Below are 22,488 nucleotides of genomic sequence, written 5' to 3' on the forward strand. Positions count from 1 at the left end.
ACAGGTGGCGGGTAGGTGCTTTGTTATTGTGTGAACTGCAGATTGCCCCTTTAAATCAGACTACTGTACACCTGACAGGGCTCTAGGTGTGTGTGTGTGTGTCATTATCCTCCACAGAGAGGCCAGACATGAGTCAGCTAGTCCACCTACAGCTTCACGTCACCACGACGACTCAGAACAGTGACCATGGAGATGACAGAGAAACAAGAGAGAGCGAGAGGTGGAAGGAAAAAGAGACAGAGAGAGAGTGAAGGACAGTGTGCGTAATGGCAGTGTCTATGCAGGCTTTTATAACTCTGAAAAGGTCCCACTCAGTCTCAGTCAATAGAGGTTGCGTTCCTCTGCTCAGACGTTGCATACGTCAATCAATGGTTGCATGCCACGTCATTGACCGTGCAGTCGGGCACTAGTTTGCTATAACATACATGTAGATGTGATTAGCTGATACGTACAATACCTATTCAGGCTTTGAAACACGACCAGAACCTGGACTTGTTTTACAGCAGCCAATCGGAGCACTTACCTCTCTTGTTCAAACGAAAAAAGTGCAGCGCAATTGGCCAGGACAGGAGAGTCATCAATAAAACCCCGCCTACCTGAAGAAAGGGGGCTGTGACCTAGCCAATCAGGAGGGGGATAGAGAAGGGGAGGGCGAGAAAGGTTCATATCACAATGCAGACAACTGAACATACACATTTCACATTGTTGCTTTGGGTCGCATGATGTGATTGGTCTGTGACGGCTAGACTGGCCAACCTGCAGGGAGAGGAGAAGGGTCTTCCACTCTTTACTCCACACCTCAGAGAGAACGGCCGTGGCACTGACAGAGAACGCCATGGTCACCACGATCCCCATCTAACACAGAAAAATAACAAAGGACTAATCAACATGTGTCATCCTGATCAGTCTGTGCTGCTTCACAGATGTTGAATGTGTGCTGTACTCCATGGAGGATAGGAGATACCTTGTGACTCCAGTGAAGATACAGCCTCTGTCCCTCAGACAGTAAACACACTGCTAGTACCTGCAAGACAACAACAGAGAGACGTAGATTAACAGAGCAGCAGTAGTACTGTTGTATAGTAATGTAGTAGTACTGAAGAGAGCAGGGGTAGTATAGTTGTATAGTAATGTAGTAGTACTGAAGAGAGCAGGGGTAGTACAGTTGTATAGTAATGTAGTAGTACTGAAGAGAGCAGGAGTAGTATAGTTGTATAGTAATGTAGTAGCACTGAAGAGAGCAGCAGTAGTACAGTTGTATAGTAATGTAGTAGTACTGAAGACAGCATCAGTAGTAGTATAGTGATAGTACTAAAGTTGTCACTAGCAACAGCAAAAATATAGTAGTAATAATATTATAGTAATAGTAGTAATATAAGAATAGTAGTATTTATGGTAGTATTACTAGTTCTCACCAGCAGCAGAGAGATGTAGGTTAAATGAACAGCAGTAGTAGTATAGTAGTAGTAACAGTAGTAATAGTATAGTAATATCAGTAGTATAAGAATAGTAGTATTTATAGTAGTAGTAGTAGTAGTAATAGTTCTCACCAGTAGCAGAGAGATGTAGGTTAAATGAGCAGCAGAAGTAGTATAGTAGTAGTAACAATAGTAATAGTACGGGGGGAAAAAATGTATGAAATGTATGCATTCACTACTGTAAGTCGCTCTGGATAAGAGTGTCTGCTAAATGACTAAAATGTAAAATGTAATAGTACAGTAATATCAGTAGTATAAGTATAGCAGTATTTATAGTAGTAGTACTAGTTCGTACCAGCAGCAGAGAGATGTAGGTGAACAGAGCAGCAGCAACAACCAGCAGCACCAGAGACCAGGGGAACCAGAATCCCAGAGTCTCAAATTTAAACCTGCAATACATACATATAAACTCAATCCAAATAACTTCCCAGATCTTTCCCATGCTTGTTCAATGAACAATAAACAATGAATGAACATGCACCTGTGGAATGGCTGTAAAGACACTAACAGCTTACAGAGACGGTAGGTAATTAAAGTCACAGTTATGAAAACTTAGGACACTAAAGAAGCCTTTCTACTGACTCTGAAAAACACCAAAAGAAATATGCACAGGGTCCCTGCTCATCTGCGTGAATGTGCCTTAGGCATGCTGCAAGGAGGCATGAGGATTGCAGATGTGGCCAGGGAAATAAATTGCAATGTCCGTACTGTGAGACGCCTAAGACAGCGCTACAGGGAGACAGGACGGACAGCTGATCGTCCTCCCAGTGGCAGACCACGTGTAACAACACCTGCACAGGATCAGTACATCCGAACATCACACCTGCGGGACAGATACAGGATGGCAACAACTGCCAGAGTTACACCAGGAACGCACAATCCCTCCATGAGTGATCACACTGTCCACAATAGGCTGAGAGTGGCTGGACTGAGGGCTTGTAGGCCTGCTGTAAGGAAGGTCCTCACCAGACATCACTGGCAACAACGTCGCCTATTGGCACAAATCCACCGTCGCTGGACCAGACAGGACTGGCAAAGTCTTGACTGACGAGTCGTGGTTTGTCTCACCAGGGGTGATGGTCGGATTCGCGTTTATCGTCGAAGGAATGAGCGTTACACCGAGGCCTGTACTCTGGAGCGGGATCAATTTGGAAGTGGAGGGTCCGTCATGGTCTGGGGCGGTGTGTCACAGCATCATCGGACTGAGCTTGTTGTCGTTGCAGGCAATCTCAACACTGTGCATTACAGGGAAGACATCCTCCTCCCTCATGTGGTACCCTTCCTGCAGGCTCATCCTGACATGACCCTCCAGCATGACAATGCCACCAGCCATACTGCTTGTTCTGTGCGTGATTTCCTGCAAGACAGGAATGTCAGTGTTCTGCCATGGCCAGCGAAGAGCCTGGATCTCAATCCCATTGAGCACGTCTGGGACCTGTTGGATCGGAGGGTGAGGGCTAGGGTCATTCCCTCCAGAAATGTCCGGGAACTTGCAGGTGCCTTGGTGGAAGAGTGGGGTAACATCTTACAGCAAGAACTGGCAAATCTGGTGCAGTCCATGAGGAGGAGATGCACTGCAGTACTTAATGCAGCTGGTGGCCACACCAGATACTGTTACTGTTACTTTTGATTTTGACCCCCCCTTTGTTCAGGGACACATTATTCCATTTCGGTTAGTCACATGTCTGTGGAACTTGTTCCGTTTATGTCTCAGTTGTTGAATCTTGTTAAGTTCATACACATTTTTACGCATGTTAAGTTTACTGAAAATAAACACATGTGTGTGTGTGTGTGTGTGTGACCCACCAGTCAAAGTCATTGTAATCGTTGTGAGCCTGGCTCCAGAAGTAGAGGAACAAAGAGGAGAGAAGGAAGGTCAGGACCAGGAATACCACGCTCCCACACTCCACCTGGAGGAGAGAGAGAAGGAGGAAGAGAGGGGGGAGAGAGAAGGGTGAGAGGGGATGGGAAGGGGAGAGAGAGATGGGGGAGAGGGTGAGGGAGGGTGGAGGGAGGGAGGGGGGGGGCGGGGGATGTAGGGAGAGAGGGGAGGTGTCAGAGAGAGAAAGAGTGAGAGGGAGGGGGTCAGAGAAAGAGAGTAATTTTTCCTATAAAGACATAGTTCAGTAAAATGACAAACACACACTGCAGTATGTAAGCAGAGAGAAAGATTGACATTGGGAAAAGAGTGGTCATCAGCTGATCAGAGCGAATGATGATGTAAATACGCTAGCTAGGTAGTTAACTAAGCTGTCAAAACAAAATAGTTGTTACTTGATTTGAGTTTGTTCTGCTGCTAACATCTGCCTCTTACTAACAAGCAGTTGAATTGCTCCATTTCCCACCTGGCACCCGCAGACAGTGGCCACTGCATGCAAGTCAGACACGAGCACGCTCTAAGAGTGGGAAGGCTGGGAAGGGGGTACTTTCTGAGATTCAAGAGTTTATGAAATTAGCTATTTTGATGTTACATTTCAAATTACAACAACAGAATTAAAAAGTAGGCTACATCCACATGTAGGCTGCAAGGACACTTTTTCATAAGAGGACACTGGTTGAGCCCTATCTGTGCACGTGTCTGAGTCTGAGTGTGTGTGTGTGTGTGGTGTGTGTGCGAGCGTGCTTCTGTGTGTGTATAACCAACCCTGCTGCAGCAGCTCTCCCCAGGCTGTGACTTGGCCCTCTGGTAGCGTCTCCATTGACAGCCGTATAGACCAGCCAGACATGACACAAACGGCTGGTGCTCATACCTAGATAAAAGCACAATAATACTATAATATAATGCAATATACAAGAATATACTACAATAATACTATAATATAATGCAATATATAACAATATTGTCACGACTTCCGCCGAAGTTGGTGCCTCTCCTTGTTCGGGCGGCGGTCGACGTCACCGGCTTTCTAGCCGCCACCGATCTACGTTTCTTTTTCTATGTTGTTTTGTCTTGATTGTACACACCTGGTTTCCATTACGTTATAATTTACTCCCTATTTAACCCTCTGGTTCCCACGCGTGTTTGTTCGTTGTGAAGTGGTCAGTATTTCTGTGAGCTGGTGTGTTTCCCAGTGTGGAATATGTTTGGTTTATTTTTGAGTAAAGTTACGTTTTTACTCAGTTCTGTGTCCTGTTCCTGACTCCGTCCAACCCGCTACACACTGACACTTGACAGAAACACGCACCGATATTATGGAGTCAGTAGGTGCACCCAGTCCTCCGTTACCAGTGGAGGAGCGCATCCAGCAGCACGCAACGATGCTCCAAAATCTGGGCACAGCCATGGATCGCGTGCTGCACACCATGGAGCGATGGGAGAGAGGGGGCTCTCGCTCCCGAGGGCATATGATGGGACGGCTGCCGGGTGCCAGGGGTTCCTGCTCCAGTTGGAGCTCTACCTGGCGACCATTTACCCGGCTCCCTCGGGACACGAGAGCGTGTCCACCCTCATCTCCTGTTTGTCGGGGAAAGCGCTTGAGTGGGCCAACGCCGTCTGGGGAGGAGTAGACGCCGTGTCGGGGGAATGTATAGAATTTCCTGAGTTTCCCCTGCATTCCCAGCATAAGGCGCTAGTAGATTCAGGCGCAGCTGGGAACTTTATTGACCGTTCATTTGCACTAGTTTAGGGATCCCTATTGTTCCTGTTGATGTGCCCTTCCCTGTACATGCCTTAGATAGTCGTCCGTTAGGGTCGGGGCTGATTAGGGAGGTCACAGCTCCACTATGTATAATAACACAGGAGTGTCATGAGGAGAGAATTAGTCTCTTTCTGATCAATTCTCCTGCGTTTCCTGTGGTGTTGGGGCTTCCCTGGTTGGCCTATCATGACCCCACTATTTCGTGGCAACAGGGGGCTCTCAAGGGATGGTCACGTCAGTGCTCAGGGAGGTGTGTAGGTGTTTCCATAGGTGCAACTATGGTGGAGAATCCAAACCAAGTCTCCACCATGCACATCCCCCCCGAATATGGTGATTTGGCTCTCGCCTTCTGTAAGAAGAAATAAATCTCCTGGTAGACGCAGCCCTTCCCAGGAGTCACATGTATCCTCTGTCACAGGAGGAGACAGCGGCTATGGAAACATATGTCTCCGAATCTCTGGGGCAGGGATACATTCGGCCTTCCACTTCACCTGCCTCCTCGAGTCTCTTTTTTGTGAAGAAGAAGGATGGAGATTTACGCCTGTGTATTGACTATCGAGGTATAAATCAGATCACGGTGAGGTATAGTTACCCGTTGCCTCTCATAGCCAGTGTGACAGTTATTGCACGGGGCGCACTTCTTCACAAAATTGGATCTCAGGAGCGCTTACAACCTGGTGCGTATCCGGGAGGGGGATGAGTGGAAGACGGCATTTAGTACCACCTCTGGGCACTATGAGTACCTCGTCATGCCGTACGGGTTGATGAATGCTCCATCAGTCTTCCAATTCTTTGTAGACAAGATTTTCAGGGACCTGCACGGGCAGGGTGTAGTGGTGTATATAGATGACATTCTAATATACTCCGCTACACACGCCGAGAATGTGTCCCTGGTGCGCAGGGTGCTTGGTCGACTGTTGGAGCATGACCTGTACGTCAAGGCTGAGAAAGTCTGTTCTTCCAACAGTCCGTCTCCTTCCTAAGGTACCGCCTGTCCGCATCAGGGGTGGAGATGGAAAATGACCGCATTTCAGCCGTGCGTAATTGGCCGACTCCCACCAGGGTAAAGGAGGTGCAGCGGTTCTTAGGGTTTGACAACTACTACCTGAGGTTTATCCAGGGCTTCGATCAGGTAGCGGCTCCCATTACCTCCTTGCTGAAGGGGGGACCGGTGCGACTGCAGTGGTCAGCTGGGGCGGACAGGGCTTTTGGTCACCTGAAGGCTCTGTTTACCTCATCTCCCGTGCTGGCTCATCCTGATCCCTCCTTGGCATTTATAGTGGAGGTGGATGCATCCGAGGCTGGGATAGGAGCCGTGCTCTCTCAGTGCTCGGGCATATCACCAAAGCTCCGCCCCTGTGCTTTCTTTTCGAAGAAGCTCAGCCCGGCGGAGCGAAACTATGATGTGGGGACCGGGAGCTGTTGGCTGTTGTCAAGGCTCTGAAGGAGTGGAGGCATTGGCTTGAGGGGGCTAAACACCCTTTCCTCATTTGGACTGACCACCGCAATCTGGAGTACATCCGGGCGGCGAGGAGACTGAACCCTCGCCAGGCAAGGTGGGCCATGTTTTTCACCCGTTTTGTTTTCTCCCTATCCTACAGACCAGGTTCCCTGAACGTGAAGGCAGACGCACTGTCCCGGATGTATGACACAGAGGAGCGGTCCACGGATCCCACTCCCATACTTCCAGCTTCTTGCCTGGTGGCACCGGTGGTATGGGAGGTGGACGCGGACATCGAGCGGGCGTTACGTACAGAGCCCGCTCCCACCCAGTGTCCAGTTGTGCATCTGTACGTTCCGTCTGATGTCCGCGATTGTTTGATCTGTTGGGCCCACATGTCACCCTCCTCTGGTCATCCTGGCATCAGTCGGACAGTGTGCTGTCTTAGTGGGAAGTACTGGTGGCCCACTTTAGCTAAGGACGTGAGGGTTTGTTTCCTCCTGCTTGGTATGCGCCCAGTGCAAGGCACCTAGACACCAGCCCAGAGGAAAATTACAACCCTTACCCATTCCACAGCGGCTGTGGTCACACCTATCGGTGGATTTCGTGACGGATCTTCTTCCGTCACAGGGAAACACCATGATCCTGGTTGTTGTGGATCGGTTTTCTAAGTCCTGCCATCTCCTTCCTTTGCCCGGTCTCCCTACGGCTCTACAGACTACGGAGGCCCTGTTCACCCACGTCTTCCAGGACTACGGGGTGCCAGAGGATATAGTTTCTGATCGGGGTCCCCAGTTCACGTCTAGGGTCTGGAGGGCATTTATGGAACGCCTGGGGGTCTCGGTCAGCCTTACCTCAGGTTTTCACCCCGAGAGTAACAGGCAGGTGGAGAGAGTTAACCAGGATGTGGGTAGGTTTCTGCGGTCCTATTGCCAGGACCGGCTGGGGGAGTGGGCGGTTTTCATCCCCTGGGCGGAGATGGCACTCCACCACTCCTCCACTAACCTATCTCCTTTTCAGTGTGTACTAGGTTATCAGCCGGTCCTGACACCGTGGCATCAGAGCCAGATCGAGGCACCTGCGGTGGATGAATGGTTTCGGCGCTCGGAGGAGACATAGGACGCTGCCCATGTGCACCTGCAACGGGCCATCAGGCGGCAGAAGGCGAGCGCCGACCGCCACCGCAGTGAGGGGACCGGGTCTGGCTCTCGACCCGAAACCTTCGCCTGCCCTGCCGGAAGCTGGGTCCTCGGTTTGTAGGGCCATTTAAAGTCCTGAGGAGACTGAACAAGGTTTGTTATAGGTTACAGCTCCCCCTGATTACTGTATTAACCCCTCGTTCCATGTGTCTCTTCTCAGGCCGGTGGTGGCTGGTCCGCTCCAGCAGTCTGAGGTGCGGGAGGTTCCTCCGCCCCCTCTGGACATCAAGGGGGCCCCGGCGTATACTGTACGAGCCATCATGGACTCAAGGCGTCGGGCGAGGGGCCTTCAGTACCTCTTGGAGTGGGAGGGGTACGGTCCGGAGGAGAGATGCTGGGTGCCGGTGGAGGACATCCTGGACCCTTCCTTACTGCAGGAATTTCACCGTCTCCACCCGAATCGTCCTGCGCCTCGTCCTCCGGGTCGTCCCCGAGGCCGGTGTCAAGGGGGGGTTACTGTCACAACTTCCGCCGAAGTTGGTGCCTCTCCCTGTTCAGGCGGCGTTCAGCGGTCGACGTCACCGGCTTTCTAGCCACCACCGATCTACGTTTCTTTTTCTATGTTGTTTTGTCTTGATTATCCACACCTGGTTTCCATTACGTTATAATTTACTCCCTATTTAACCCTCTGGTTCCCACATGGTTTTGTGCGTGTTTGTTCATTGTGAAGTGGTCAGTATTTCTGTGAGCTGGTGTGTTTCCCAGTGTGGAATATATGTTTGGTTTATTTTCGAGTAAAGTTACATTTTTACTCAGTTCTGTGTCCTGCGCCTGACTTCGTCCGACCCGCTACACACTGACACTTGACAAACATACTACAATAATACTATAATATAATGCAATATACAAGAATATACTACTATAATATAATGCAATATACAAGAATATACTACAATAATACTAAAATATAATGCAATATACAAGAATATACTATAATATCACCTGAGAACAACACACTATAATGATACTAGTATACCTGTTAACGACAGCTTAAACTATAGTACTGTATCATCTATCATTTAGAATGGAATCTTCTACACAAGACAACACACACACTAGTAGTTTACCTCTGCAGCAGCTGCCGCCGCACCACCTTTAGCTTCCCCAGCTTCAGACTGGACACGGACCCTCACCCACAGCCTTACCCACAGCTCCTCATCACAGAGAGAGAAGGAAAGGAGGGGGGAGACAGGGGAAGAGAGACAGAAAGGAAGGGAAGGAGAGAGAGACAGGCGGGACAGGAAAGATGGAATGGAGACTTTCTTTGGTCCCAGTTGTGTATTCGGTATTGGAGGAGAGCTGTGGAATGAGAGAGAGAGAGAGATGGGAGCTTAAGGGGGCAATCTGTAATTTCTACATACATTTTTGGACTTTAAAACATATGATATTTACCCATTTATTTCTTGAAGAATTTATAAATGCCTTATGAGTTTAATTCAACTGTTGTACCCCATCACAACCCAAAACATAAACTTAGAGAGACTTTAGTAGATGATGCAGGCAATACATAAGTTTACCAACAGACCAGGATTTACCAGAGGAAAGCTAGTAGACCTAGGGCTAGATTCAATCCAATTGCCCCTTTCAGTTATGAACCTTTAAAAGGCAATGTTTCCGCGTTTGGAAAACCGCATTCACAGTACAAGCTGCATATGCTGGCTCAACTGGAAATTAATTACCTTTAAATGTCAATCGCTCTATCACGATCTCCCATGGTCCGATTTGAATCTAGGCCCTACTGTATCTTTGGACACATCCAAAATGCCCTCCCTTCTCCAGCCCTGAGCTCCATCCATCAACACTGGGCTGCATCCAGCTCCTTTTTAAACACTAACATACTGTATCTAGTCTACTTAAAACCAGTTCACCGAACAAACATCTACAGCACTCTGCACTGTCTCCCCTGATCTAACACCCCATCTACAGAACTCTGCACTGTCTCCAATGATCTAACACTCCATCCTGTACACTGACCTAAGACCTGAAGTTAGTTAGAGAGAGAGGGTTGGGGGAAGGAGGAAGGGAGAGAGGGAGTACTCGTCTTCCGGTTAGAGTGGATAGGATAGAAGATATTAAGACTAGGGAAAGAGATGAGGGTAAATATAGGAGCGCTGAAGGCCTACTACCTATCAGACAAACAATCAACCAATCAGGTAGGCTACCCAAACAGGTCTCCCCCACAGAACACAAACTATCTACCTTCTTCACTCTATTTGTTTTCATTTTGGACATTTAGCTTAAAATTAGTCGATTCAAATATAGCTTACGAAAGTTCTATCAGGAAGGCTGGTCTGAATGCTTCTTTAACTTCTATGGGCTAGGTGGCACGTCACCATCCCACTCTATTCAACAGCCAGTGGAAGAGCGTGGCGCGAAATACAAAACCTCAAAAATTCTATAATTTAAATTTTTCAAACATACGACTATTTTACACCATTTTAAAGACAAGACTCTCGTTAATCTAACCACATTGTCCGATTTCAAAAAGGCTTTACAGCGAAAGCAAAACATTAGATTATGTTAGGAGAGTACATAGCCACAAATAATCCCACAGCCATTTTCCAAGCAAGCATATATGTCACATAAACCCAAAACACAGCTAAATGAAGCACTAACCTTTGATGATCTTCATCAGATGACACTCCTAGGACATTATGTTATACAATACATGCATGTTTTGTTCAATGAAGTTCATATTTATATCCAAAAACAGCTTTTTACATTGGCATGTGATGTTCAGAACATGCATTCCCACCCAAAACTTCCGGGGAATTTACTAAATTACTCACCATAAACGTTGACAAAATACATAATTATTTTAAGAATTATAGATACAGAACTCCTTTATGCAATCGCTATGTCAGATTTTAAAATAGCTTTTCGGCGAAAGCACATTTTGCAATATTCTGAGTACATAGCTCAGCCATCACGGCTAGCTATTTTGACACCCGCCAACTTCGGGGCTCACTAAACTCAGAATTACTATTAGAAAAATTGTATTACCTTTGCTGATCTTCGTCAGAATGCACTCCCAGGACTGCTACTTCCACAGAAATGTTGTTTTTGTTCCAAATAATCCATAGTTATGTCCAAATACCTCCGTTTTGTTCGTGCGTTCAGGTCACTATCCAATGGGTAACGCGCGAGCGCATTTCGAGACAAAAAAAATCGAAATGTTCCTTTACCGTACTTAGAAGCATGTCAAACGCTGTTTAAAATCAATTTTTATGGTATTTGTCTCGTAAAATAGCGATAATATTCCAACCGGACAATAGTGTTTTCATTCAAAGAGGAAAATAAAAAACAGCATGGTCGCGGGACCGCGCATACCCAGTCTATTAGTCACCAGGCAGACCACTGACAAACTGAGCTACCATACTCTGCCCAGAGACAGGAGACGCCTCAATCCGCTTTCTGAAGGCTTTAGAGAGCCAATGGAAGCCTTAGAAAGTGCAACGTAACCCCAGAGATACTGTAGTTTCGAAAGGGACTAGAAAGAAGAACTATAAATTGTCAGACAGGCCACTTCCTGCTTGGAATTTTCTCAGGTTTTTGCCTGCCATATGAGTTCTGTTATACTCACAGACACCATTCAAACAGTTTTAGAAACTTCAGAGTGTTTTCTATCCAAATCTACTAATAATATGCATATTCTCGTTTCTGGGAAAGAGTAGTAACCAGTTTAAATTGGGTACGTTTTTTATCCGGCCGTGAAAATACTGTCCCCTAGCCCAGACAGGTTAACTACATCCAGTTAGCATAACATAATTCACTGCTGTTTCCTATTCTACGGGCATACCAGGAATGAATACAAACGTATCATCAGCATAGCGACTCGTTTCTTCTCCTCTTTCCTACTAGCCACATGTGGAATATCAGTCACCTATTTACCTTGCAACCTATAAGCACAGCACAATAATGAACATTCCTCATGCTTGCTGTTTAACCTATTGGCTCACTCTTGCAATTATTACCTTCCTCTCTCTCAACCAATGGGCGTAAATCTTGGGATGTTTTGTATGCCAATTTACCCATGTTCTCTCACTTGCAGTTTTTCAGCAACAGCTTTCGACAACCATCCATCTCCCCACCACCACCAGCCATAATAACATTTACATTTAAGTCATTTAGCAGACGCTCTTATCCAGAGCGACTTACAAATTGGTGCATTCACCTTATGATATCCAGTGGAACAACCACTTTACAATAGTGCATCTAAATCTTTTAAGGGGGGGGGGGGGTTAGAAGGATTACTTTATCCTATCCTAGGTATTCCTTAAAGAGGTGGGGTTTCAGGTGTCTCCGGAAGGTGGTGATTGACTCCGCTGTCCTGGCGTCGTGAGGGAGCTTGTTAACCTTAAGGCTCGTTAATAGAACTCCTTTCCCCCAGTGGGGGGGTTTCGATGCCAGTAGTTACAAGTAGGGCTACCTGCCATCACATCATCTGGCTCCGAGGATCTTCCCTCGAAGACGAGGCCATTCCACAAACTATTTAATAAAATGTCTTATTGCATTCCATCTTTGTTGGTCTTTCAGTTAAGCCTGTACTTGTGGAGGAAATTATTTAATTACCTACTATGTTGTTTAATTAGGCATACTATGCTGTTACTTGTCCATTGTTATATGTTAGTATTTTTCTGATACAGGCTTGTCTTGTGTGACTTACTCATAAGTCTAGGTGTGCATAGAAGAGCTATTGAGGTGCGACTGCAGTATGTGACATCCTGTTTTAACAATCTACAGGAACTTAGATGTCTGGAAACATGCAGAAAGGAACAGACAACGGTGGCAACGTCAGCTATCTTAATCTTCACAAACAAGCTAAATCAGCTTTTACACACCATGTTCCCTCCCTGTTTCCACCCATCTGCTAAACTGCCACGTAGACAAAATAGGTTGTACTTTTTCTATAAAAGGAGAGACAACGCTGTCCGTTGGGCTTTCCTAATGATGCACTGTTGAGTGGTTGTTATTGATTATTATAAGATTTACAAAAATGAAGCAAAGTTGTTTTGAAGAATACAGTCTCTCTCCTTTTGGTTAGAATTAACACAACAATTGACGAAGAGGATAGGATGCTAACTCCGCTTGCTGATTGCTCCTGGGGAGACTGAGGTTAACTGCGCGCAGGGGCTGCATTAGACGTGGCTCAGGGTAGCCCACACTCCACTTAGGTGAATCAGGAGGGACCCGCCTCGGACCTGGCGTCAATGAGTGAATACATCATTCCGGACAGATAAGATAAATTAACCTTTATTGAAAATCCTGTTCTGGGAACAGGTTGTGCACATTAGTTGTGCACATCTTTTTTTTGAGCAAAAGACACCCTTAGTTGTAGCAGAGTTATTTCTAATGGGGGAGCACTAGAATATTTAATTAGGAACTCTGTTGAAACAGGGATATCTTTAATTAAAGAAATAATTCTAGGGCAAACACCCCGTAGGATCAGGGACGTCTCCAATTGGGATATTTTTGTTGAAGCAGAGGTATCCTGGTCAGAGACAGGGGTTGTGTTTCTCTGTTGAAGCAGAGAAGCGGCCTTGGGATGATATGACACGGTTACATTTATGTCATTTAGCACGAGTTATGTGATCCCAGGGCACAATCCTGAGATAGAAAATGTTTAATTTTCCTGCAGGTAAAAATAAATGTAAAACCTACATGGGAAATTTGCATTGGAACTACCTTGTGGGTACAACATTTAAAATTGCAAAGAGCAATCAAAAAATATTTTGATGAAGAAGAAATTGCTCTTTTTAAATTATGAGAAAGGAAGATGTTCCTAACCAAATACTGGTTGATTTGTGTGTTTTTTTTTCTTCCTGAGTGTGTGTGTGTTGACGAGAGATTTATATTATGGACATACGATGGACCGTATTTTGGTAATATGTGCTGTCAACCAGGGGCGGAAATCCCGGGGGGGACGGGGGGGACACGACCCCCCCCATCCTGGGAAAAATATGATTTGTCCCCCCCAATATATCACTGAAACATAACTATGTAATTTAAATAATATTAATAATACGCAATGAAAGCAATTGTGCTGATTATAGACACTTAATAGCGCGTTTTGAAGTTTCAAAAGATTGCGACCCCCCCCGCCCTTTGCCTCACAATGGTTTGATCCACTGCCAGTTCCTTAGTTTGCACGTAACTGCCGTGAGGTTCATCCAGTCAATCGCGCACACACACACTAGCTGAATATGCAGAGCTAGCGCGCAAATATTAACTATTAAGCTAGCTAGTACCTATTCCATTTATGTGGCATCGTCAAAGATGGAATCAGCATGCAGATGATGTAAGTTAGTGCTTCAAAGTCCCTGTGATAAGGTTAGCGATAAACTCAAATCCAAACTGAACAGAACTACACTCTCTTCTACCATTGTCTTAAATATATTTAATGGTCTCATTGCAAAAGCTAAATTGTCGCAAGGGAACTTTTATTTATTTATTTTATTTCACCTTTATTTAACCCGGGTAGCAAAGATTATAGCAAACACCACTGAAACTGAATTGGTGCTCGCTAGCTTTGCAAATTCAGCTATTGTTGGAAGCCAGCCAATATGAAACAAACTATTAAAATTACAAAAGGTTGCAGCATATGTTGTGTAAATGGTGAACTCATACAGCTGTCAACTCTTGTCATTTTAATCCGTTTCACATTTGCTAGCTACCTTTTAGATCGAAGCCCAAATAGAATGATATCTCAAAGACTAGTTGATAAAATGTTCATAAGAAAGAAATGAAATTCTAATGGAAATGTTTCACAATGATGTCATTAGGCAGAGCAGGCAACAGATGGCACACAGACAGCAGAGTTGGGGACAGATATGCAGCGACAGACTGGCAGAGACAGGGAGTCTCAGGTAAGTTTGTTGAGTCTTTGTTTGGCAACATTATGAAAGGTTCTCAATTTTTTTGACTTGTAAAATAGGAACATAATTGGAAAATGCCATGGATACCCCCACTCTCAACTTAACCTCTCTAGGGTCGGCGGGACGAAATCGTCCCACCTACGTAACAGCCAGTGGAATCCTGTGGTGCGTTATTAAAATACCTTAGAAATGCTATTACTTCAATTTCTCAAACATATGACTATTTTACACCATTTTAAAGACAAGACTCTCGTTAATCTAACCACACTGTCCGATTTCAAAAAGGCTTTACAACGAAAGCAAAACATTAGATTATGTCAGCAGAGTACCCAGCCAGAAATAATCAGACACCCATTTTTCAAGCTAGCATATAATGTCACATAAACATTTACATTTACATTTAAGTCATTTAGCAGACGCTCTTATCCAGAGCGACTTACAAATTGGTGCATTCACCTTATGATATCCAGTGGAACAACCACTTTACAATAGTGCATCTAAATCTTTTAAGGGGGGGTTAGAAGGATTACTTTATCCTATCCCAGGTATTCCTTGATGATCTTCATCAGATGACACACCTAGGACATTATGTTATACAATACATGCATGTTTTGTTCAATCAAGTTCATATTTATATCAAAAACCAGCTTTTTACATTAGCATGTGACGTTCAGAACTAGCATACCCCCCGCAAACTTCCGGTGAATTTACTAAACATTTACTAAATTACTCACGATAAACGTTCACAAAAAGCATAACAATTATTTTAAGAATTATAGATACAGAACTCCTCTATGCACTCGATATGTCCGATTTTAAAATAGCTTTTCGGTGAAAGCACATTTTGCAATATTCTAAGTAGATAGCCCGGCATCACAGGGCTAGCTATTTAGACACCCAGCAAGTTTAGCACTCACCAAAGTCAGATTTACTATAAGAAAAATGTTATTACCTTTGGTGTTCTTCATCAGAATGCACTCCCAGGACTTCTACTTCAATAACAAATGTTGGTTTGGTCCCAAATAATCCATAGTTATATCCAAATAGCGGCGTTTTGTTTGTGCGTTCAAGACACTATCCGAAAGGGTAAATAAGGGTGACGAGCACGGCGCATTTTGTGACAAAAAAATTCGAAATATTCCATTACCGTACTTCGAAGCATGTCAACCGCTGTTTAAAATCAATTTTTATGCCATTTTTCTCGTAAAAAAGCGATAATATTCCGACCGGGAATCTGTGTTTAGGTTCAAAGACGATAGAAAATAAAAACATGGGGTCGACTCGTGCACGCGCCTCAGCCCATTGTCCTCTGATAGAGCACTTGCCAAAAGCGCTAATGTGTTTCAGCCTGGGGCTGGAATTACATCATTCAGCTTTTTCCCGCCTTCTGAGAGCCTATGGGAGCCGTAGGAAGTGTCACGTTACAGCAAAGATCCTCAGTCTTCAATAAACAGAGTCAAGAAGCTCAAGGAATGGTCAGACAGGCCACTTCCTGTAAGGAATCTTCTCAGGTTTTTGCCTGCCATATGAGTTCTGTTATACTCACAAACACCATTCAAACAGTTTTAGAAACTTTAGGGTGTTTTCTATCCAAAGCCAATAATTATATGCATATTCTAGTTACTGGGCAGGAGTAGTAACCAGATTAAATCGGTACGTTTTTTATCCGGTCTTGCAAATACTGCCCCCTATCCCCAACAGGTTAAACTGGTGACTGAACTAAGATTTGTTAAAGGCAATGGTATTGCTGTTGTGATTAGTTGTGTAGTTTTGGGTACCGGTAGTTAGGAGTACGGCAAACACCTTATTTCTTTGGTTCCTCAATATACATTTACCATATTACAATGTAGGCTATGTGTTACAGCACTACTTTTGGTGTCCCCCTCAGGAATTGCTCTTGAGAAAATGTAATGTAATTGTCCCCTCCAAAGTGGATATCAGATTTTCGCCCCTGCTGTCAACAACAGTGATATGTGAAGCGTGAGACTGGTATAAGACATTAGGTCTCCCATATTATCCAGTAGTAAATTGGCAGAGCTTCAGTATTGGTTCTAATACAAGGTATCAGGTGCTGTGAACAGTTAAAAGGCAGAAATAACCATCATAGAAGAGGTAAACTATAGCAAAGTCAAAGAGGCACCAAAATAAGCGCAAGAGCATTCTACCAATTTGTCTCGAATATGGGGAAAAAAATCAAATCATGGATCAAATTTGGCAGCATTCCAATCTAATAAAGAATTCAGAGATGCTATTGTGAGTTGGCACAATGACATAAAAGTAAAAAAACTCTGATGTATTGAGCTTCAGATTTATGTCAGCGTTCTATCAACAGAAAAGAAAAAACGATAAAACCAAGATTAGCAGAGGTACTCAGAATAACCGCACTAACCATACTATTTGGAAGTAAATTGAGTATGTAGTATGCTTATTGGTCATAGATACAAATTCATTGCTTTAACTAATTATGACAAATGTTAAGAAAATGTTAAGCAATTGTCACATCTGTCGGAAGGATTGAACCAAGGCGCAGCGTGTTGAGTGCTCATCCTCTTTTATTATGAGTGAACACAAAGAAAATAAACAAACGCCAAACAACAGTTGCGTAAGGTACTACGACTATACAAAAAACAACCACCCATCAACCCAAAGGAAAAAAGGGCTGCCTAAGTATGGCTTCCAATCAGAGACAACGAAAGACACCTGCCTCTGATTGGAAACCATACTCGGCCACACATAGAAAACGAACATAGAGAATGAAAACTAGAACAAATCCCCTCTAAATAAACCAATCCCAAAACACACAAAAACAACACCCCCTGCCATGCCCTGACCATACTACAATGACCAATGACCCCTTTACTGGTCAGGACATGACAGCAATGTTATAAAGTAATGATTTTTCATATAAAGTTACGTTATACGTTATGTTGGCTGACAATTTGTTGGTAAGCTATCCTTATGAACAGCATAGCATATCATTTCATCGAACTTGCTAGTATATTAACTTCTTTGGGATAGGGGGCGGTATTTTGATGTCCGGATGAAAAGCTATTATTAGTAGATTTGGATATAAAACACTCTGAAGTTTCTAAAACTGTTTGAATAATGTCTGTGAGTATAACAGAACTGATTTGACAGGCGAAACCTCGAGCACAATCCTTCCAGGGAATTTTGTATTCAGCTTAATCTGTTTTCCGTTAGTTTTCTATGGCAATCCCTTTTAATAGAAATATGCTTGCAGTTCCTATGGCTTCCACTAGATGTCAACAGTCTTTAGATGTTGATGTTGATGTTTTTCCTTTGAGAAATTAAGAAGTAGCCCTTTCCTTTCTGAGTGTCAAGCCAAGTGTACTTTTTTGTTTGGTGCGTGCGACCTGTAGCTCGCTCCACTTTCATTTTATCCGCTATTGAACACAGTATAATCCGTTTTAAATTTGATAGATTATTTACGTTTTAAAATACCTAAAGTTGGATTAGGAAAGTTGTTTGAAATGTTTGGATCAAGTTTACAGGTAACTTATTAGATACATTGTAGTCATGTTTGGCGAGTGTATTTTCTGAATCAAACGCGCCAAATAAATGGACATTTTGGGGATATAACGAGGGAATTCATCGAACAAAAGGACCATTTGTTATGTTTCTGGGACATATTGGAGTGCCAACAGAAGAAGATCTTCAAAGGTAAGGCATGAATTATATCGTTATTTCTGACTTTTGTGTCGCACCTCCCTGGTTGAAAAATGCGGGGTGCTGTCCTCAGATAATTGCATGGTTTGCTTTCGCTGTAAAGCCTTTTTGAAATCTGACACTGTGGCTGGATTAACAAGAAGTTAATCTTTAAACCGATGTATAACACTTGTATGATTTATGAATTCTTATTATGAGTATTTCTGTTTTTGAATTTGGCACGCTGCAATTTCACTGTGTGTTGTCAAATCGATCCATAATGGGATTGGCGCACGAAGGGATCCATAATTAACTACAGTTGAAGTCAGAAGTTTACATACACCTTAGCCAAATACATTTAAACTCAGTTTAATGCCAGTAAAAATTCCCTGTCTTAGGTCAGTTAGGATCACCACTTTATTTTAAGAATGTGAAATTGAGTCATGTTTGTAGGCCTCCTTGCTCGCACACACTTTTTCAGTTCTGCCCACAATTTTCTATAGGGTTGAGGTCAGGGCTTTGTGATGGCCACTCCAATACCTTGACTTTGTTGTCCTTAAATTCTTATCGGCAGGTGGGATGGTAGCGTCCCACCTGGCCAAGATCCGGTGAAATTGCAGAGCGCGAAATTCCAACTACAGAATTATAAATATTTAACTTTCATAAAGTCACAAGTGTATAACATCAAAATAAATCTTAACTTCTTGTTAATCCAGCCGCTGTGTCAGATTTCAAAAAGGCTTTACGGCGAAAGCACACCATCTGAGGACAGTGCCCCGCATACAAAAGCATGACAAACATATTTCAACCAGGCAGGTGCAACACGAAAGTCAGAAACACCGATATAAAAAATGCCTTACCTTTGATGATCTTCTTCTGTTGGCACTCCAAAAGGTCCCAGATACATCACAAATGGTCCTTTTGTTCGATTATGTCCTCCTTTATATCCATAAAAACTCAGTTTAGCTGGCACGCTTCAGTCAATAATCCACCCAGTTTCCCTCCATCAAAATGCATACAAAATGAATCCCAAACGTTACTAATAAACTTTTCCAAACAAGTCAAACAACGTTTATAATCAAACCTTAGGTACCCTAATACATACATAAACGATACAATTTAAGACGGAGAATCGTCTTTACCGGAGAAAAATACCAAAGAACGCGCTCTCTCCACGCGCTTGGAAACACTACAGCCAAAATGGGAGCCACCTAGAAAAACTACAATTTCTGGCTCATTTTTCCAAAAACCAGCATGAAACTCTTTCTAAAGACTGTTGACATTTAGTGGAAGCCCTAGGAACTGCAATCTGGGAGGATTTCGCCTTATAATAAAAGTGACAGCCATTGAAAACAGTGGTAGGCTGAATATTTTTTTGGGGGGGGTGTGGTTTGTCCTCTGGGTTTCGCCTGCCATATTATTTTAACAGTTTTGGAAACTTTAGAGTGTTTTCTATCCAAATCTACCAATTATATGCATATCCTAGCTTCTGGGCCTGAGTAACAGGCAGTTTACTTTGGGCACGCTTTTCATATGGACGTGAAAATACTGCCCTTTACCAAAGAGATGTTAAGCCATTTTGCCACAACTTTGGAAGTATGCTTGGGGTCATTGTCCATTTGGAAGACCCATTTGTGACCAAGCTTTAACTTCCTGACTGATGTCTTGAGATGTTGCTTCAATATATCCACATAATTGTCCTTCCTCATGATGCTATCTATTTTGTGAAGTGCACCAGTCCCTCCTGCAGCAAAGCACCCCCACAACATGATGCTGCCGCCCCCGTGCTTCACGGTTGGGATGGTGTTCTTCGGCTTGCAAGCGTTCCCCTTTTTCCTCCAAACATAACGATGGACATTATGGCCAAACTGTTCTATTTTTGTTTCATCAGACCAGAGGACATTTCTCCAAAAAGTACGATCTTTGTCCCCATGTGCAGTTGCAAACTGTAGTCTGGCTTTTTCATGGCGGTTTTGGAGCAGTAGCTTCTTCCTTGCTGAGCGGCCTTTCAGTTTATGTCGATATAGGACTTGTTTTACTGTGGACATAGATACTTTTGTACCTGTTTCCTCTAGCATCTTCACAAGATCCTTTGCTGTTGTTCTGGGATTGATTTGCACTTTTTGCACCAAAGTACGTTCATCTCTAGGAGACAGAACGCGTCTCCTTCCTGAGCGGAATGACGGCTGCGTGGTCACATGGTGTTTATACTTGCGTACTATTGTTTGTACAGATGAACGTGGTATCTTCAGGCGTTTGGAAATTGCTCCCAAGGCTGAACCAGACTTGTGGAGGTCTACAATTTTTTTTCTGAGGTGGCTGATTTATTTTGATTTTCCCATGATGTCAAGCAAAGAGGCACTGAGTTTGAAGGTAGGCCTTGAAATACATCCACAGGTACACCTCCAATTGACTAAAATGATGACAATTAGCCTATCAGAAGCTTCTAAAGCCATGACATAATATTCTGGAATTTTCCAAGCTGTTTAAAGGCACAGTCAACTTAGTGTATGTAAACTTCTGACCCACTGGATATGTGATACAGTGAATTATAAGTGAAATAATCTGTCTGTAAACAATTGTTGGAAAAATGACTTGTGTCATGCACAAAGTAGATGTCCTAACTGACTTGCCAAAACTAAACTTTGTTAACAAGAAATTTGTGGAGTGGTTGAAAAACGAGTTTTAATGTATGTGTGTATGTAAACTTTTTTAATGTGTGTATGTAAACTTCCGACTTCAATTGTATATGCTATCCATGTACCCAACATAATTGACTTGATTATTCACGTCATTCTTAGCTTAGCTAAATGGTATAGTCATTATGTGTTCTCAATGGACATTGTTAAAATAGGTGCTTTGTAAATTCGCTTTGGCTATCTGCTCCGATTTCAGAGCACTCTCGTCTGAATGTACCAGAGTGCATAATAACTGATTCATTTACGAAAGCTCAAGACCCATTAAATATGGCCGGTGTCAGTAAACGTCAGGGAAAAAACAGAATTCAATTGTTGCAAGCAGCACAGTTAGTCACCAACACTTTGGATAACATGGGAAAAAGCCTAACCAGCTCTGCTAGGGTGAGAAGAATGGTCAGAGTGAGGAGGTGTTCTCTTATTTGCATCTGGAAGTAGCTAGCAAGCTATCCAACTTTAGCCAGTTAGCTTGGGTGCTTGACTGCCGTTGTGAGGTCAGAATGCTCAGATCAACCCTGCTCCTCGGCCAAAGTGGGCAGTGTGCGCTCTGAACAGTCTGAATTTCCAAACACCCGAAGTCGTAAAATGTCCAACTAGTAATTTGTTATGCTAACAAACTAGCAAGAGGCTGCATAGCAACAGCATCAACTTCCGGTAGACATACGAAGCTCAACTGAAAGGTTACCGTTCATTTACAGTATACTAAAATGAACTAATAGTATGAAGTATATACTCATTAAGTATTTAGTATAGAGTATATTAGTATGGGTATTCGAACACATCTTGGGTATGTGAGTATATTGATAAAATCTGTACGTATGTCTTGATGGCAGGTTGGAAACATGTTATCAAAATGGATATTGAGGGGGTAGCGGAAAAATACCAAAGCGTAGGGTGTGGGGCTGTTGGTCATTGGAATAGTGAGTGCAGGGGCTAAATTGGCTACATTTACGACAGGAAAATTATTATATTTAGTGGGGAAATGGGCAGAATCAAAAGCGATACGACTACCATGTCTTTGAATATGGGACCAGTAACAAAACTGGGTAATTGTACCATATTACATATTGAAATTGGCAATATATATGGGCAAGAGCACAAATTATGTTTACAAATAGTTCAACTTTGTGTCACACAGCATTTAAAAAAATCGTTAAAGGGTGTAAATTTGAGGGTTGTGTGTTGATACAGTATGTAGTGAATTTGTTAATGGCGTAAAAAGATTAAGAAACTCATGTACCAGACATTACCACATTAGTAACCTATTTGGTAGAGCAGGGTCACAATGCACCATATAGGAAAGAACAACCAGTAAAACAAGAGATAACATATTTGGGGGTTTCGATTTCGGAAGTCACAAAGCACATTACACGTGATCGAGTAGGAACAATGCACTCCTCGCAGACTCAGAAAAGCCTGAGGGGTTTTAATCTCGTGAGACACTTTATTCCGTTTTATTCTGAAATAGATTTATAGAATTGACAAAAGGGAGGAG

At 43.6% G+C, this 22,488-nt stretch overlaps 1 protein-coding gene across 3 annotated transcripts in view; it reads right to left on the reverse strand.

Moving 5' to 3' along the window:
* Positions 1-22,488, reverse strand: part of LOC106612759 (glycerophosphodiester phosphodiesterase domain-containing protein 5) — a 41,751-nt gene that overhangs the window by 6,684 nt on the left and 12,579 nt on the right. For 2 of the 3 annotated variants that reach the window (XM_045724525.1, XM_045724524.1), the window contains exons 2-8: positions 8,824-9,055; positions 4,123-4,228; positions 3,285-3,388; positions 1,774-1,867; positions 965-1,024; positions 757-855; positions 524-617 (exon numbers count right to left, since the gene is read on the reverse strand). In XM_045724525.1, coding sequence (XP_045580481.1) covers positions 524-617; positions 757-855 — 193 coding nt within the window. In that variant the 5' untranslated portion in view covers positions 965-1,024; positions 1,774-1,867; positions 3,285-3,388; positions 4,123-4,228; positions 8,824-9,055. Of the gene's footprint in view, positions 1-523; positions 618-756; positions 856-964; positions 1,025-1,773; positions 1,868-3,284; positions 3,389-4,122; positions 4,229-8,823; positions 9,056-22,488 lie in introns of those variants that run through there. The other variant, XM_045724526.1, reaches the window with a different exon arrangement.

This window comes from Salmo salar, chromosome ssa09, assembly GCF_905237065.1.
Source record: "Salmo salar chromosome ssa09, Ssal_v3.1, whole genome shotgun sequence".
In the NCBI taxonomy this organism is placed as follows: domain Eukaryota; kingdom Metazoa; phylum Chordata; class Actinopteri; order Salmoniformes; family Salmonidae; genus Salmo; species Salmo salar.